The 17,318-nt window shown below is 38.5% G+C and overlaps 2 protein-coding genes across 3 annotated transcripts; both read right to left on the bottom strand.

Moving 5' to 3' along the window:
* Window positions 1-695: 695 nt before the first annotated feature.
* On the bottom strand, window positions 696-7,765 carry LOC146321885 (nectin-2-like). Its single transcript, XM_084727176.1, has 7 exons — window positions 7,685-7,765; window positions 7,406-7,485; window positions 5,063-5,404; window positions 4,420-4,522; window positions 3,692-3,726; window positions 3,545-3,600; window positions 696-3,423 (listed from the first exon to the last, which is right to left on the bottom strand). Exons 2-7 carry the CDS (start codon window positions 7,467-7,469, stop codon window positions 3,295-3,297), a joined length of 729 nt encoding a protein of 242 aa, XP_084583302.1. The 5' UTR covers window positions 7,470-7,485; window positions 7,685-7,765; the 3' UTR covers window positions 696-3,294.
* A 4,525-nt stretch (window positions 7,766-12,290) lies between these two features.
* On the bottom strand, window positions 12,291-16,427 carry LOC146321884 (cell adhesion molecule CEACAM6-like). Of its 2 annotated transcripts, none has more exons than XM_084727173.1 (6): window positions 15,484-16,427; window positions 15,062-15,364; window positions 14,218-14,493; window positions 13,397-13,645; window positions 13,208-13,296; window positions 12,291-13,096 (listed from the first exon to the last, which is right to left on the bottom strand). In XM_084727173.1, exons 1-5 carry the CDS (start codon window positions 15,521-15,523, stop codon window positions 13,223-13,225), a joined length of 942 nt encoding a protein of 313 aa, XP_084583299.1. In that variant the 5' UTR covers window positions 15,524-16,427; the 3' UTR covers window positions 12,291-13,096; window positions 13,208-13,222. The 2 variants fall into 2 exon arrangements, with proteins under 2 accessions (XP_084583299.1, XP_084583298.1); XM_084727172.1 differs by having other exon boundaries at window positions 15,062-15,376; window positions 15,484-16,417.
* Between the last annotated feature and the right edge of the window lie 891 nt (window positions 16,428-17,318).

The raw sequence follows: 17,318 nt of genomic DNA, 5'->3' as shown, positions 1-17,318 counted from the left end.
ACCGACATGCAAAATTCATATAAAGAGACACAAAATGACAATAAAGACACAAAAAACAAAAAAGACTCACAGAGATGTACGAATACAGTGATGCAAAATGTCAACACAGACACAAAATGACCACAGATACAAGGCGCCCACAGAGAGAGAGAAAATGATAAACAAATACACAAAACAACGACAAAGACACAAAATGACCACAAAGAGATGTAAAATAACCACAAAGAGACAAAACTGGCCACAAAGAGGCACATAGTGACCACAAACGAAACACAAAATGAACAGACACACAGAAGTAACACAGAGAAATAGTGACCACAAAGACACAAAATAACCGTAAAGAGACAAAACGTGACAACAAATGATGTCGAGCTACCAACAACTTGTTTTAATACAAGAAAGTACAAATGTGCACATCATCCCTTCCACGGAGCTCATGCTTGCTTTTTGTTTGATTTCTCGACAGCAGAGCTTTTGTGTGTCTCGCTCTCAGTAGCACTACAGTGACACAAGTCTTTGCTGTTTCAGCGAAAACTTTGCTGCACTTTTCCTCCTCAGTCTGAGTGATGTGATGCACTGCTTTGTAAATACTCTCACAACATGCTTCCTTCAAACAGCATGTTTCTTATCTCCCTCATCTATTTCCTGTCACGACAGAATGCGACAGTACAAAAGAGAAATTTGAAACCAAGGTCATAACAGTGTAAAAGTTTATTACGCCACAGAGGTTCTGCTTTAAATAAAATGTAGAAACGATTTACAGAAGGGTGCACTGTTGGTTCTGTCTGCATGATTCAGTAAACAAACTGAAATATCTTGAATGCATTACTTTGACTGAAATGAAAGCGCTGACTTTCGGCATAAACTTGACTGAACAACAAACTTCTGCACAACAAAGATGTTATGTTCTCACATGTTCTAACTGAAAAATGAACAGGCATAATCTCACACCCACAAAAATCACACTGCCAGGAAACTCCACTGCAGCACTTAACAGATAGTGACAGTTCATCACCTTTTTATATCTGGCCTGCTCAGACGCCAACATCTGCACAACAGATTCAAAGCAGACAGAAGACAGGGTGGGCCAACACTCTACCCATCACCAGCGTCTCTGTTACTGTAATACATTCAGTATTGTATCATAAATATGCAATTCTTGTTTCTGGTTTAAAGCTGCTGCAGGAACGTTTGGAGAAATACGCAGGATTAGGGAAGTACAAGTAAGTAGTTGAAAGAGACGACCACAACAACCCCAGCCTTCCTCTCTGACTCACAAAGCCTAAAAAATACGCACATGCAAATGCCAGCTAGTAACTGAGATAAATCAAAAACTACACATCAAAGAATTTAGAGTTAATTTTACTGCTGAAACTGAGCAAGTTGGTGTCACTTTTAACGTCCCTAAACACCACCAGCTCTTACCATCATTAACGTGCCACACTAGTGTTGCATTGTTGAGTTAGTTCTCAGTTGATTGTGTCATTTTCCATTTTTGTCTGTGTGTGTTTGTCTTTCCCCTTTCACTGTTAAAGGTCAAACGAAGAAGAGGAACTTTGGGTGAAGATGATCTCTGTCATAATGTTTTGTTGCGTGTCTGTGGGGGAAGTGTTATGGCCAACAATAGTATTTTTGCCCGTGCCAACATAATGCTGTGGGGTGCTGGGATGAAGCACCTGTGCTATTAAAAAAAATGCTGCACATGGGTTTTGTTTCTATACTGTAACAAAAATATCTTGAGAGTTCCTCATTTGGTTTTTATTATCCATTTGTATCCGTTAAACATTTTTTCACTGTCATCACCGACCAGAAGACGTACTGCCTCCGTCTGAATCTGCTCGTCAGCCCAGTGAGGCGGCGATTTGCATCTGAGCTGCCTGCTTGAAGGCGTTTCTTATCTCAAAGCTTTTATTATTAAGCAACAAAATCAGAAAATGTTGGGTTTTCACAAGCAGTAACTTGATACGACTCCTATCAGCTGACAGCAAACATGAAACAGTAAAATAAAACAGATACCTGAAAGTACAAACAGCCACACAGGGGGCGTGTCCAGCTCCACTTTGGTATTTAAACGGTGCACAATTTGGGTGCAAAGTAAAAAGCGAGGTTGTATTCAGTCTCTATCAATCACAGGTGTGTTTTCGGCAAACATGACGGAAACCAATCAGTGTCATCTCCCATTCCCTTTAAGAGACAGGGGCACCTGGCTCTGGCACATTGCTATTTAAATGACTGATATGGCAAGTTGGAGAAGTGAACAGATGCTGACATGTATGCACATGTAGTGATGTATGCACTGCAGTAAACCCAGCAGTCAGGTCATACGAATTCCAATAGAAAACACAATGCATATAAAATTAACATTATGATTAATGACAGATGGGCTGCAGGTGGGTGAAATATGATGGAGCGTCTCCCCGTGTCCTAACAGCGTGCGCACGCTTTACGCATGATCTGAGGCACAGACCGATGACTGCTGTGACGTTACAGCACACATGGAAACGTTACTACAGTAAGTTAATTATTAAAAGCAGCCTCTGATCATTAAATTAAGTTATTAAAGACAGTGCAACATACAATAGAGAAATCACAACATAACTTAAGCGATGGTTTAAAGATCAGACAGGCTTCTGTGTGTGTAATAGCTCTGTGGTAAAAAAATAGTTAAAAATTAAGCAGAGAAACTAAAATCTGTAGTTCTAAACAGACAGGACAGAGGAAACGGCTCTGATGGAAGCTGCTTTACACCAAACAGTTTCACTGCATGAACTGCAGCTGCGTACGTGCGTCTGTGTGTGCAAATACTGTGCCATTGACTTCAGACTTCAGTTTTTGTTGGTTAATGGTGCAATCACTTTCCGCTGCCTCAAGACCTGCCAGCAATGCACCTGATCACATCTCATTTTAAGACCAACGCACCCATAGGCGCACAGAGGGGTGCAAATGCATCCGGGCGCTGGGCAAGAAAATGAAAACTCAGTCAGCTCCATTAACTCTAAACATATTGCTTTTCCTTTATACTGTGTCATCTGCTGTGACGCTGTTGTGGAAACATGTCATCGTGGTTTAGCTGTGAAATATCCCGATATGAGAGAATGACTTCAAGCCAGCAGCAGCCACAAATGTTAATTAAGGAGAAGATGATGTATTGACAACTTTAAGGATACGCTGCGTTCAATAGGTGACACCAGAATTATGATAAATACAACTTGCATACAGCAGCTTTAAGAGTTCCTCAGAGAACAAGAAAGAGAACTTCCACCTTACTCTAGTGTACATTAATTCTCATTTGGGCTACAGACGAAACACTACGACCTCGGAGTACGTGACATCATCAGCATGCACAGTCTCTGCGTGTTTATCATTGGATGAAGGTGTAGCATCTCTGGATGGTTTGAGCTTGACATCAGAGTAGACCACATCCTATGAGCAAGTGTGAGAGACAGTGGTGAGGTGGAGGCTTTCGTATTTCTTGTTTTCTTATCACAACAGCACAAACAATCTGACTGAAAAGTTATTCATCTTAAATTTTGGCTGAGCTCACCTCTCCTCTGACAATGACAGATGGCCTGGCCACATCCCTCACCGGACCGTCCGTATCTGAACGACAGACAAGCATCAGTCAAGGGAACTGAAATTAACAACAAACCATATAAACTATTCTGGTGCTGTTTAGAAACAAACGTCTCACCAATGTAGACACGGTGTCTGACCGAAGAACGAGGTCTGACAAAAGGAATCAAAAGTGCTGCAGTTAGTTTCTCTCTGAATTATTATATTTGACTTTTGACTCATCCTAAATACCTACATCATATACTCCTTCAAATTAACCTAATTTCTGCCAATAAATATTCCAAACATGTTTGCAGAGAGCGTGAGGACAAACAAACTTTCAAAAATAAAGGTTAGCACAATTTTAAAAAAAATACAAAAAATGTGTGATACAACAACCCAGAAATTCAAAAGAATAAATAAATAAAAATAAACAAACAGAAAATAATGAATAATAAAAAAAAAAACGACAAGCCTGACAACATACAAAAATACATGATGCATACTGTAGATGCTGTAAGACTGTTGATTTTTCCGGTAAGTTAACACCCAACAGTTTACTGTATGTGAACATCTCAAAGACCAAAATAAAAAATGGGAAGAAGAAAAAAACATCCTCATTAGTAAACCATCAGCATGACAGATGAAGATACACAAAATATGTCTTAAATGGATGAGTAATACTGATGTATTTGTTAACAGCTTATGACACATAAGTCTTGATTATGGGAAAAGCTTTTATATCAACAGTTTCTCTACTCCTACTCCTACACCAACACATCACACACACATCTCACACACACACACACACACACACACACACACACACACACACACACACACACACACACACACACACACACACACCTTCTGATGAAGATGAGGTAAGCAATGGCTGCCATGATGACTAACAGCAACAGGACAGCAATCACTATAGCAGAGACCTCTCCTGACGACAACGGCATCTGCTCTGGGAGAAGAAGCATGACTGTGATTAACCTTCTATGTGTCTAACATGAAATTTATTTATTTATTTATTTAGCAGGGACAGAGTCTATGCCAGAGTTAGCAAAAATGCTAACTTACATCTGTCGTCCCGGAGCAGGTAAGAAAAAAAAAACAAAAAACACCAAAACAAATGACCAAAACATTAAAAAACATCACATTAAATGTAGAAGTAGTGGACACCACTTCCAGATGTGTTGACCCGTCCCTGCCACCCGGGACGGTCCAAGACACTGAGGCAGCAAGACCGGATTCTTGCATTGAAGAATGCAATGCACAAAAATATTATCAAATTAATGGTGTTTATATAATCCCACTCATCAACTATGCAAATCAAAGCCATGGAGCCTCCACTGACAAGTAACGGACAATAGGATTTAAAAAAAAAAAGAAAGAAATAAACTAATGTATTCTGATAAATATTGAGTTTTTGGCTTGGGCTCTTGATGATTTTGAAGATTGTCTATACTTAACATGACCAGTTTGTGTGATTTTGTTTTCTTACCTTGAACAACAAGGTTGGTGGTTCCTCCAAATGAACCACTGGGAAAAGTTGTAACGCTGCAGGTGTACGACCCTGCATCTCCTTTTCCCACATCTTTAATGACCAAAGATTGTTCTGCCACCTCCACTCTCTCCTTCAGAAAAGTATCCGGAACACTAAGTCCAAATGAATAACTGGAAACAATAATGAGGATTTTGTTTCCTTCTGTTTGCTCGACCTCCCACTGAACCTGAGTGATATTGGTCTCTTTCGGTCCTGGGATGAAGTGGCACGGCAGGGTGACGTCATGCCCGAGGTATCCGGTCACTTTAGGCGGGACTTTGACTTCTTGTGCCTCAAGAACTGCCAAAAAAATAAGATGATATGATGACAGGAGATGTTGAACTTTGGCTGAACTGTCTTTTAGTAATTACTCAATTCCCCTTTCTCCAGATACACACTTATCTCAATATCACGTAAAAGAGTTTATCATTCCACATCACTGAGTGTTTGCTACAAAAGAGAAGCTGCGTACTGTTCCAGAAATAGGCTCTAAAATGTGTTAATTGTATTAAAGGGGAAGTTTCATGCCTGAGTCTCATTTTAAATTACAGTGGAAAACCTCTCACAGTGATCTTGTCTGGCCGGGTCGAAAGCGGATGATTTCTTTAACCAAATTGTTTTGTTTTTCTTTATTTCTCATGCAGATTGCCATCGATTTATTTATCACATGAATATAAAGTGATTAGACAGTTTCAATATTTCTTCCCTCACCAGGGGGCTGCTGAAAGGGGCATTATGGGACTTTTTTATTTCCATGACGAGTAAACTGTTTCTTGTTCTCCGAGCAGAGCACACAAGGTACCCTGGGGAAGTTTCACTGCTGCATCTCATTGGCTCTTTTTTGTGAGTCATAAGCCAGTTAGAAGCAGACAGGTTACTGCACGGCAAAGTAACATGAGAGTTAAAGGGACAGTTCACCCCAAAGTAAAAAAAAAACCCATTTTCTATGTGGCCTGTATGGCCATTTATCCATCAAAACTGCTGGGCAAGTTGCCCACTTTGGGAGATATGACCAATTATTGAAACGGCATCCGTACAGGAAAGATTTTGTCCCAAACTTTTAGATCAATATAAGCACTTGATCATTTTAACAGTCATCACTATCAGACGTTTCCACTGTATTCATAAATAACATCAGCAAGCTACCACAGGTGGTCTACATGCAACAGCAAACAGAAACCACGTTTCCACTGCAGGAACTTTCCCCAGACACCATGAACTCTCTTTGACTCTTTTACTTTTAAGAGTCTTAAACAGACAGAACGTGTTTGATTGTTTTATTTCAGTCGCTATTGTTTTTACATTCTGCAGCCGCAAACGGGTTTGCCATCTGTTTACTGTGCTTCTACAGTTCCAGATGAAGCATATGTCAACAAACAACCAGCATCATTGTTCATCACATAAAAAATGAGAAGTAAAAACAACCAGCGGACTATGCTGCCTCAACTTTGTAGGTCTTTCAACTGTAGTGGAATGACAGACAACAACAGACTAAAGGGACCTGTTAGATCCTTGAAAAGTAGTTCCTGGGACTAAAACTTCTGAATATTTTGGGTGGAAATGTGTAGATTCTGGCTTTCAACATACAGTTTGATTCTTCTGAATTTACAGAGTAAAATGATGTACCAGTACAGTGTATATTGACACATGAAGGTAGAAGTCATAGTGTAGGTAGGTATTATTAATTAACAGGTACCCAATCTAATATCAGCATGATGAGCATCCTTGAGAGCTGCAGACAGGTCATGAATGAGCCCCCCGCCCTCCTTTTCATCATCTCACAATCTGTTTGTGACCCCCGATACAGCTCTTAAAGTCTTTTTTTTTAACAGGCTGGGGAAAATGAAGGAATGAAAGAAAAGTAATGAATATTTATGCCAGAGATTTTGTAAATTCATGACAGAGGGAGACAATATTCTGTGTTATTTCCAGAGATTTAAAAAGTAAAATTATTAGTATTCAACATAAAAATACTCCTTTAAAGTTACCAGGACGCAGGAAACAAAGTCTCTGAAACTCAGATTTTTCGGTATCGATATTCTCCCTATTTTTGAGGAGTACTGGTTCAGCTCTAACCGACTCACCTTCCCACAAACTTCTGGTTTTGTCCTTCAATAGGTGATTTTGCATCCAGCAATAAATCATTTTTAAGTTCCTACTTTTTTTTTTCTTTTACAACCTTATTCCCTAACTGCTCATCTTGTTTATTTGTTCCTACATTTATGTACAGTTGTGTATTGTACTGGTACACAGTTAGTCGTAAACTGGGAAGAATTAAAAAAAATATATATTTAGTCTTACCTGGCAGTAATGTGATGTAGATCAACTTCAGCAGCAGGAGAGGAGGTTTGCTGCAAGTTTTCATTTTGCACAACTACAAGCTGTGGACAAAAGGACAGAAACACGTTACAATACTGTAAAACAGACCTTTGAATTAATGCACCAGTTATTTAGAAGGATACTGAGGTTCATTACTTTTACAGGATGGGTCATATAAAGTTAAAACAGCACGTCGTGCGTCAACGTAACTTTGGAATGATAAGTATTTTAATACCAGTTTTAAGCATTAAGGAAACTTACAGAGTTAGAAAGAAGCAGATCAGTCGCTGTCCAGTTCTCGCTGATGCTTTAGACAAAGTGTGGAAACAGAAGAAATGTCTCAGTAATTCTGACGATATGTGGCAGACAGAAAAAAAAAAAAAAAAAATCAAAGAGGAACAACGTCTGAACTAGGACATCATCTTTTACACTGACTGACAGACATCTGTTACAACACAAGGCTGAAAAAGACACGACCTCAAACATGAGATGACTCAGGCTTAAAAATTAACACCTAACCAAACTTTATGTTCTTTACAGAATCCTGAAGCTGAGATCTGTCTGCTTACTTTTTTAAGAAATCAAAATAACTTACCAGAGAAGAGGATGTTAGTGGCATGACTGCGACAGGAATAATTTTTTTTACATCTTTCAGCACTTTTGCCGGGAGTGAAAACCAAATCAGAGCGCTTACAGGCTGGTCGTTTCTCTTTTTCTCTGAAATGACCAAGTCAGCGATCACAACTTCTGACTGTCGGTTTATTCCCCTGACACCCCTGAACGCACCAGCAGAGCAGTGACCTCCGGTGGTCAAGAGGTGATAGTGACACCTGGAGAAACACTGTAAAAACATTACTTTTACATTTTTAATTAATTAGTTAATATTGTTGTTGTAAATGTCAAATATTATGTTTATTCAATTTACAAACTAGCGGTTGTGGAAGAAAAACTCAGATATTCTGCTTAACCACGATGTAGAAATACTCAAACAAAAGTACTCTAGTAAAAATACAGCAGTATGAATATCACACACTCATTATGCAAAATGCAGAATGGATGTTATATAAAATACATTATTGATTCATAATTATTGATACATGAATGTGTTTATGCTTTAATGCTGCAGCTGGAAAACAAGGTACATTTAATCTTTCTTCTTTCTGTATAAATATTACTTTAGTATACCATTGGATAGCTTAGTATAAACTGAATGTAAACAAATGAAGTAAACTTTATTTACTAGATCAGATCGGACTGAAGGCATTTCATTTATTTACACTGACTCAAAATGAGAGAAAAACATATCAAATGCAACTCTTTACATTAAACTAATGTAAGAAAATTACATGGCAAATTTACATGTAATTAAAATACATAAAGTTAAGGTTTTTGGGGTAATTATAAAGTAGCAAGTATAAAGTAGCAGAAAATAGAAATACAATGTACTAAGTACAAGTACTTCAAATTTGTACTTGAGTAAAAGCACTTAGTTACTTTTCATCACTTGTTATCTGTTTAAACAAAGCAGTTCTGAGAAATCAAGAGTCATGGTTTGTGGATTTAGAGGTGTGTCATACTAGAAGCTCTGCACAATTTCTGGCTTGTAAAACATATTTGCATGTGCTGATTATGGTGAATCACATTTTCAAATTATACCATGATGCGATGCAGTGCATTTGAACAAGTAACATTTCAGCTTATAGCCTTTGATAGCAAATACAACTTACTTGTTGAGGTGTAAATTTCTAGGAGATAAAAGCAGAAGTACAGGATGTGAGTCAAAACTAACCTCACAAAGCTGAATAATGTTTTCTCCTTGTACGTGCAAGGCTTGTGATATGTTATCTGGTAGCATTCACACAAGTGTGCTCCACTATTCATGGGTATGTAGATGTCAGATTTGCGATGATGCTGAATGCTTCTGTTCCCCCTTATATGAAGGAGGAAACTGTGGAGAGTCAAAGTAATGGATATACACTGTTAGAGAAGGCAATACTTGTCCCTTCATTATCTTCATAAATGTGATAATCTCTGTGTTTGAGAGAATTAAAAGAAACGGGGGGGATATAAATAGTCTTACACGTGAAATTAAATAGGAAAATAGTCCTCCACATGTTCAAAAATAAGTTCTAAAGCTTTCAAATAGTTTTTACATGTAGCTTATGAAAAAAAAATGGTCAAAAGTTTCAGCTGCTGAGAGATTAAAAAAGATGACCATGAACTCTGACAATGTTTAAAGCATGACAGCGAAGCAGTCGTATAAAGAGCATTATGGAAAGAGAAACCTTATAATTACAAGATCCAACTGACTTTCTCATCAGTTCTTCAATCCACAATCAAGACTGTTTTTAAATTTAGAGATATGACTAAAGTCTTTATTATATACAAGACATTTTATTCAGTTTTATCTTCCACTTCAGTTTCTGCAGGTTTGCTCCTGAACAACATAAAGTAACATTTGCTGCCTTAACTGTAAATTTTCCTACTATTTTCGTATTAATAATTTAGTATTTCATGTTCCTGTCTACTGCTGGCCTGAGTCTTGAGCTGAAATTGATTTTTTTTTTCTCCTTTTCTGAAAAAGCCATTGCTCCTCAGCAGCGGTTAAGCATGAAACTGTCTAACAAAACCACAAAAATTAAGTAGTTTGTGTGTGTGCGCGTGTGTTTCCAATCCAGACTCGCACACACGCACACACGCACACACGCACACACGCACACACACGCGCACACACACACACACACACACACACACACACACACACACACACACACACACACACACACACACACACACACAGACACTGACTGACAAACACTAAATAAATCTATTCTAAAGGCAAACAGTGAAAACTAATTTTCTTTACCATTGTATATCACTGGTACAGACGATGTGATGTTAAACCACTCAGCAGTCTAAAACACTGCCTTCACTTTCTATCATGAGTTGTTTGTTAAGTTTGCTGGTTTATAGTTTTAACCATTAGTGAGGTGGCTGTTACATTACTTGAGGGCAGCTGTATTTTGCATATACTTAACTATACACAGTATTTCATTTTATTCTCCACAAACATCTGGCAAACCCTGAGAATTATCTCTCGACTGCTTTGAGGTTGAGAACCACAACCCTCGTTGGCACTTTATCATGTTTTGTCCACAAAACAAAAAAAGCCCACCAGTGCCCAACACCACAACTTAAGTGGCAGCAACAACTACATTTTATATATTGTATATAATCAGCTATGATTATCAACAATAATCCACTGACAATTTGTTATAAAAAATGTCCATTCATCCCAAGGTTTCAACTGCCAGTGCATAAATACTGTGGGCCTCCATGCTTTTCAGAATTGCTTCTTACTATGAACTGACCTCTTTTCAAGCATGAGTTTTATCATCCTTGTTAGAGGAAACACAATTTAAAATCTTAAGAGGAAATGTGCTGAAACTCTTTGTGCAGATCTTACCAACATGTGTGCCCAGACTGTCAGTCAAAGGTTTAGCTCATCTCGCCCACAGTTTCCGTTGAGATTCTGGATGATAGCACTGTGGGGGAAAAAACAAAAAGCCACCAAGCAGACCAGTGCATTAATCTCAAAGACTCACACCACTGACCTGCGTCAAGCCTCCTGAAGGAAGCTGCATCTCAGAAAACTGATGTATAATTATCTCCACCAATCAAAGTCCCCGGCTGAATTAGCCCCAGGTGTTCAGCAGGGTGATCAGGTCGGGGACGCGAAGCTTTGCCTGTTTCAGATGGTCGAACTCAGCTTGTTGCCTGCATGTAAATGACTGGTCTACAGGGCAAGACAGGAATAACAACTACAGCAGCCTGAGCTCTGCATCAGTTACAGTCCTCCAAGTCAGAGTGTACAAGATGTACTACATGTACAATCAGAAGAACGCGGACAAAGAGGGTTTACATTTTTATATAACAGGGATCGGTTATACTGCTGGCTGTATGCTGTAAGATCTAATTTTGGGCACACTTGGATTCTTGAGCTCAAGAAACCATGTAGATCTGACTGGATTGAATGAAATATTATATTTCTGGTGGACGCACAAAAGACCAATCTTGAAAAGTCAAGTTAAATCAGTGAAATGGGTTTTTTTGCATTTGTGTTGCAGTGATGGAGTGTAACTATTAGTACAATTTAGTCAAGTATTGTATATATAACAACAATTCTAGTTGATTATACAATAATGAAAACATAATTATGAATGTTCAATTCAATTCCAAATAGATCCCCCAAAATATCACGCACTGGACCTTTAAGTAAATGATCCTAACACTTCTTCCACCAATAGAGGTCCGTGTAACACTTCAGCATCGTTCACAAGACCAAACCATAGTAGCAGCACGAGGGTAGATGCATTTTAATTAAATGTAGCTTAAAACTGAAGTTTAGGAACAAGACCACACCGCCCTCACCTGAGAACAACCAGCTTCAAAACTACAAGGAGTTGACTCGTCCTCCCAGGATCCACTGGGGTCTCCGCTGCATGCTCCTTTCCCACCTCAAAGACGTATGTTCAACTAATACTTTTTTAATTTAAAAATTCATTCTTTATTTTCTCTTTTCCTTCCATAGGAACCATGGGGATGATGTACCGAAGCTTGCTGAGACATTTCCCCCATCCTAAGTCTCAGCCCTTGGGCCACTCAGCTCGACAGCCACCATCCCTCCTCCTCGACCCCGTCTCATCCCATCCTTCCCAATTCCCACTGCTGATCCAAATAAAATATTTTTATGCTGAACATATGTTGTGTCTTGTTAGTGAAAATGTATGCAATGTAAATAAATTATAAACAAACTCTGTAAGACAAAATATTGAAAAAATCCCTAGGAGACAACAGAGATAACATCTAATTTAAACATTTAAATTTATTTTATGCTGTAAACAGGAAAGAATGATTTTTGGCACAAAACTGACTTAAGCTTTGCTGCATCTGTTAAATGTACCTTCACGTCATTTCTTCAGGAAGATTATCATACATTACTGAGCAAATTCTGTAATTATTCATAGATTATTTTGAGCAATACAAGATTCAAACATGCCTTTATACAGCTTGATACACCAGAGACAATAGTGCTCACATAACAAACACAATCAAATAAAAAGCGTATATACACTGATCAGCAGGGATAGAAAAACAACACAAAAATCCAGTGATCAGCTTCTTCCATAATAATCCCACAAAGAACATTTATTTTTTCCATAAACCTCTGTGTCTTTTGGTCTAAACAGGTTTAAAACAGAGGTAGAATTAGTTACTATGGAAACGGTATTTATTGTATTATAATTTGTGAAACCACATGCGGACGCCAAGATGTTTATTTGCACTCTCACATCAGCAAACATACAAAAATAATACGCAAGAAATGTGCTCATATAAACATTTAAGTATTGAACATGAATATAAAAATAATAATGGCATTATATTACCATTGTCTTCTGTATTATTGTTTTCAAATAGATTTTTTCAAAAGTCTGTTTAATTAAAAAAATGCAATGAATGTTTTTCCTATGTGAGAGTTTCCACTTTGTCTCAGGAATGACAAACTGTAGCATAGAAATCTCTGGAGGCAAAATAACAAGCCATGTATTGCAGACTCCTCTTAATTTCAATAATAATCAGACTCCTCAGTCAATGCATTAAGTGAAGGTAGATCTGGAAAAAAACACAGAGCAATGTAAATTAATATAATGGTAAGAAAGAACAAATAGAAGGAAAGTTAAATATAGACGATAAGGAAGATATTTCTTAAAGTATTACTCTCACCTGCCACTTCCTGCCTTATATTAACCCTCTGAGAGTCAGTGCACTGATCAGCAGCACTACAAACGACCAGCAGGGAGCAGCGCAGGACGCTACACGCAGTAATTAAGACAATTATCATCCCTTGAAATGCCACAAAATTACAACTTGATCCATCACTTTCCTGTCTCATGTGAAATAGTGAAAACTCACCTCTCAGATTCAGAACTGTTGAGTTCTCCATCATGGTCACCATATTGCTGGCAGTGCAGGTGTAATTCCCAATATTTTCTGCCTCCAGCCTCTCTATAACATACGTGGAGTCATTGACGTGTGTCTCATTGCCGTTGAGCATCCAGCTGAAGTTTGCAGGCGGGACAGAGTCCGCTGTGCACCGCAGTGTCACTCTCTGGCCCGGTGCTGCCGCTGATGGTCCAATAATGGATATGTTATGTGGACCAACTGCACGGAGAAAAGAGATAAACCACATTAAGGCTATAGAGTTCAGACATGTGGGTGTTTGTTCCACTATGGGCATTTTTGACCCTCCAAAATGAGCAAAAATCAACTACTGTGACTTTTAATTTTAAGTTGTCATACATAAGTACTCAAAAAATGCATTTTCTGCATAATTGAAATACTTAAATTATATTAAAAAAAGAAAAGAAAATAGTGTATTTAATGATTTTCTCCACTCAATCAAGACTTTAGACAGTAACCTTGGATGTCATTTGTGTTCATGAAAATATGTTACTTTTTATGAAAGATTATAGCCTGTAGGTCATGATCATGTTTGCAAATAAAAAATAATTGCAAGTTAAGATTAATAAAGCATTAATGACAACTTATGTTAGTAAGGACACAATGTCAATGGTAAAAATGTAACCTAATGTAATGTAAGATACTGTTTACATTAAAGAAACATCTGTATCTATATGACTTGAATAACTGCACAGAAACACAGAGCTTGTTTCTAAACATTTCCTCAGCACATTCAGCAGAGTGTCCACGCTCTCCAGGCCTGCAGTACTCACAGTTGACAGTGAGATTATGGGCCACAGTCATGGTGCTGACGGGGTTGCTGACTCGACACTGGTAGGCGCCGTGGTTGGAGCTGCGCACGGGTTTTATGAACACCGTCCTGTTGTCTGTGGAGAAGCTGACTCTGCCAGTCGGATGGAGAGGACGGCCATCCTTCATCCACACTGTGGTGCTGATGTTGCCGGACGCCTCGCAGCTGAGGTTGGTGGAGCTTTTATCTTCTATCAAGATGGCTGCCGGGCTGTGGATGGTGGCTCCTGTTATCCGTGCTGACAGGACAGAAACAGAGTCAATCCGATGAAAATGGCTGAATAAAAGAAATTCACTTACTGAGAGAGCAGAAAACATAAAAAAATATTGTAAATGTATTGTGGTGCTGGTCAAATTAGACTAGAACTTGGCTTTAACATCCTAATGTCACCACATACAGATTTATTTATTTACAAATCAACTGATGATGTCTAACATGGTAGCACAAGTTCTCATTCCAGGGTTTCAAAACCTTGATGAATGCAGTTTATGACCTGTTATTGTCCATACTGAACTTGGACTTACACATATTAGATTAAAGTAAAATTGACAGAAACACTTCAGAGCACACACCACATCCTGACACGCTACCTGGATGTGCTCTGATAAATTCTGACTAGGCGCCACAGTTTCAATTATATATAATACTTATAATACAGAGTCCACTGCTGGTGACAAATTAAGATTTTCTGTAGTATCAAGAGATATAGATATAGACTGAAACTGAGATTTCTATAATAAAGTACTGTATATCCATTAATTTATTCATCTGCAGTGAGGTGATTTAATAAGATATTTTAAACCCACCATACACATTGAGTGTGGTCGTTCCCTGTTTCTGCCGCTCTCCGTCTGGTATGATGCTGACATGGTATTCCCCGCTGTCTGCCAGCACCAGGTTCCTGAGCTCCAGGGACCCCGTGGCTCGGTCTAATAAGATCCTGTCGGCGTATCCGGGCTGAGTGACATTGATGCTGGTGGAGGTGATGATGTCTTTTCCTTTGAAGCTCCAGCTGATGGAGCCCTGAGCCTGAAGGCTGAGGGAGGTGGTGAACTTCACTGTGCCACCCACAGCTCCGCTCAGGGGTCCTGAGGGTAAGATACCTTCACCTGCACACATACCTATAATTAAAAATAAGAACTATACTGTTACACTTCTGTGGGTCCAGTGAGACCTAAAAATGACAAATCTTTGGTACAAAATGTATTTATATTTGAATTTATCCAACCTGATAAGAGCAGCACCAAACAAGTAGCAGTCCTGAGCATCTTTTTGTCCACGATGAAGAATAACACCTGTTTCACAATCTTCTCCGAAATGAAAAACACAGGAAGCTCCTGCTCTTTTATCGTCCCCACATCTCCAACACAACTCCAGCCCCCAACTCAGCAATGAAAAGCACAAACACTGTTTACGATGCCACTGTGTACATATACACCAATACGCCTCTGGCTATATGTTCAGTCAGAAGTTACCCAGACTCACGCTGATAGACTCTGCTGGACTAGTTTGTTTTTGTAGAAATGTCCTTTAATCAGACAAATGGTAGTCAGCAGAACTTTAACCTAATTTTGCTTTAAATCTGTGACAGAATAAGTTGTCATTAAAAGAAGAGGAATAATCAGTAGCCAACTCTGTGAGCTATATTTTACCATGAACTTGATAATCATAAAGTTTTGCCTCTAATTAAGTATAGTGGGATTTAATCTATAGAAAGTCACTGAAATAAAAGTTCTGATGGTAAAGAACATATTCTGCTGGAGGCCTAATCAATAAAACAATTCTTATACTTCAAGATAATCTTAAAATAAAATAAAATAAAATTGTGTAAAAAATCTTTTTACACAAGCATCTGTACTTCTACTTCAGTAAAGCATGTGTGTACTTTTGTCATCTCTGAGAAACATGTTTGACCTTAAAAGGTAACTTTTGTATTTTTCAACCTGGACCTGGATTTTCCCAGCAGCAGCTTTAGTACCACAGTTGAATTTCATTCATCTGAAGACGTAAACTGGTAGGTCGTCAACATTCAACGCTGAGTAAAGTAACTCAACTAAACAACAGAGCAGTCATGAATTTAAATGTACGGGGCTGTACTGCCCGGAGTCTGAGTCATGGTGGTGGAGGTGCGTCAGTTTTATGAGCTCCTCAGTGAGTGTTTCTTGGTCTCTTACAGGATGGTGTTTGACAAGCAGCAGTGAGCTGTAGCATTCCTTGAGGAGGAGGATCAAAGACGTCCAGGAGACACTTAACCTCCCTCAGACGTCTTTACAAACAGGCCTCAGCTTCAATGTCTGCAGATACACCGAATTTTAAATGGAAAAAAGGAGGAGATATGTCAGTGTTTCAAAATGTGGTTTCATTTATTATTTTATTTTTTTTATTATTAACATTTTTATGATCCTCTATCCAGAGTGAATCACAGTCCAGATACTGTGACTCAATCCCTCAAATGAGCTGAAACAATGAGGTATTCACAATGAGTCATGTGTCCATAATTCCTGACATGTGAATGTATGAGAGGTGAAACATCAGTCAGGGATGTGTCACTGATAGATGTACAATGTGTTTTGGTTAAAAGGCACTTGCAGTGTAAATATAATGCTACTTTACCTCTTGTTGGGAGTGATGGTGTTAATGTGGCTCATTAGGTGCTGAATGATGGATAAGAGAACACGTCCTTCAACTAGAGAAGGGGTTCTCAGTGTTTTTGTCTTGTTTTGTCAAGTTTCAATTTGTGACCTCAAGATGTAAACAGTTCAAGCAAAAGTTTTTGGTTTGAAAAATCTTTAGAAGACTGAAGATGTGAGAGTATATAATTAGAGAAAATGCAATTATATCAAAAATATCCCCCAAATTACTGTGTTTACAAAAATGTAAAATGTTAATATTTGTTCTACTAAAGCAGAAACAGACAACCTTTGGACTCTCTGTCTGTGCATGCATGCACATTTACATGCAAATGTGTGTGTGATCGATGGACTTGCAGCTAATCTTGCATAATACTGGAACAATCAGTCTAATTCTTTTCCATGCTGGTACAGGTCTGACATTTTCAGGTCA

This window comes from Lutjanus erythropterus, chromosome 9 (assembly GCF_056507025.1).
Source record: "Lutjanus erythropterus isolate fLutEry1 chromosome 9, fLutEry1.hap2, whole genome shotgun sequence".
Classification (NCBI taxonomy): domain Eukaryota; kingdom Metazoa; phylum Chordata; class Actinopteri; order Lutjaniformes; family Lutjanidae; genus Lutjanus; species Lutjanus erythropterus.
The sequence above is the reverse complement of the archived record's forward strand: the minus strand, read 5'-3'. Positions and strand labels throughout refer to the sequence as shown.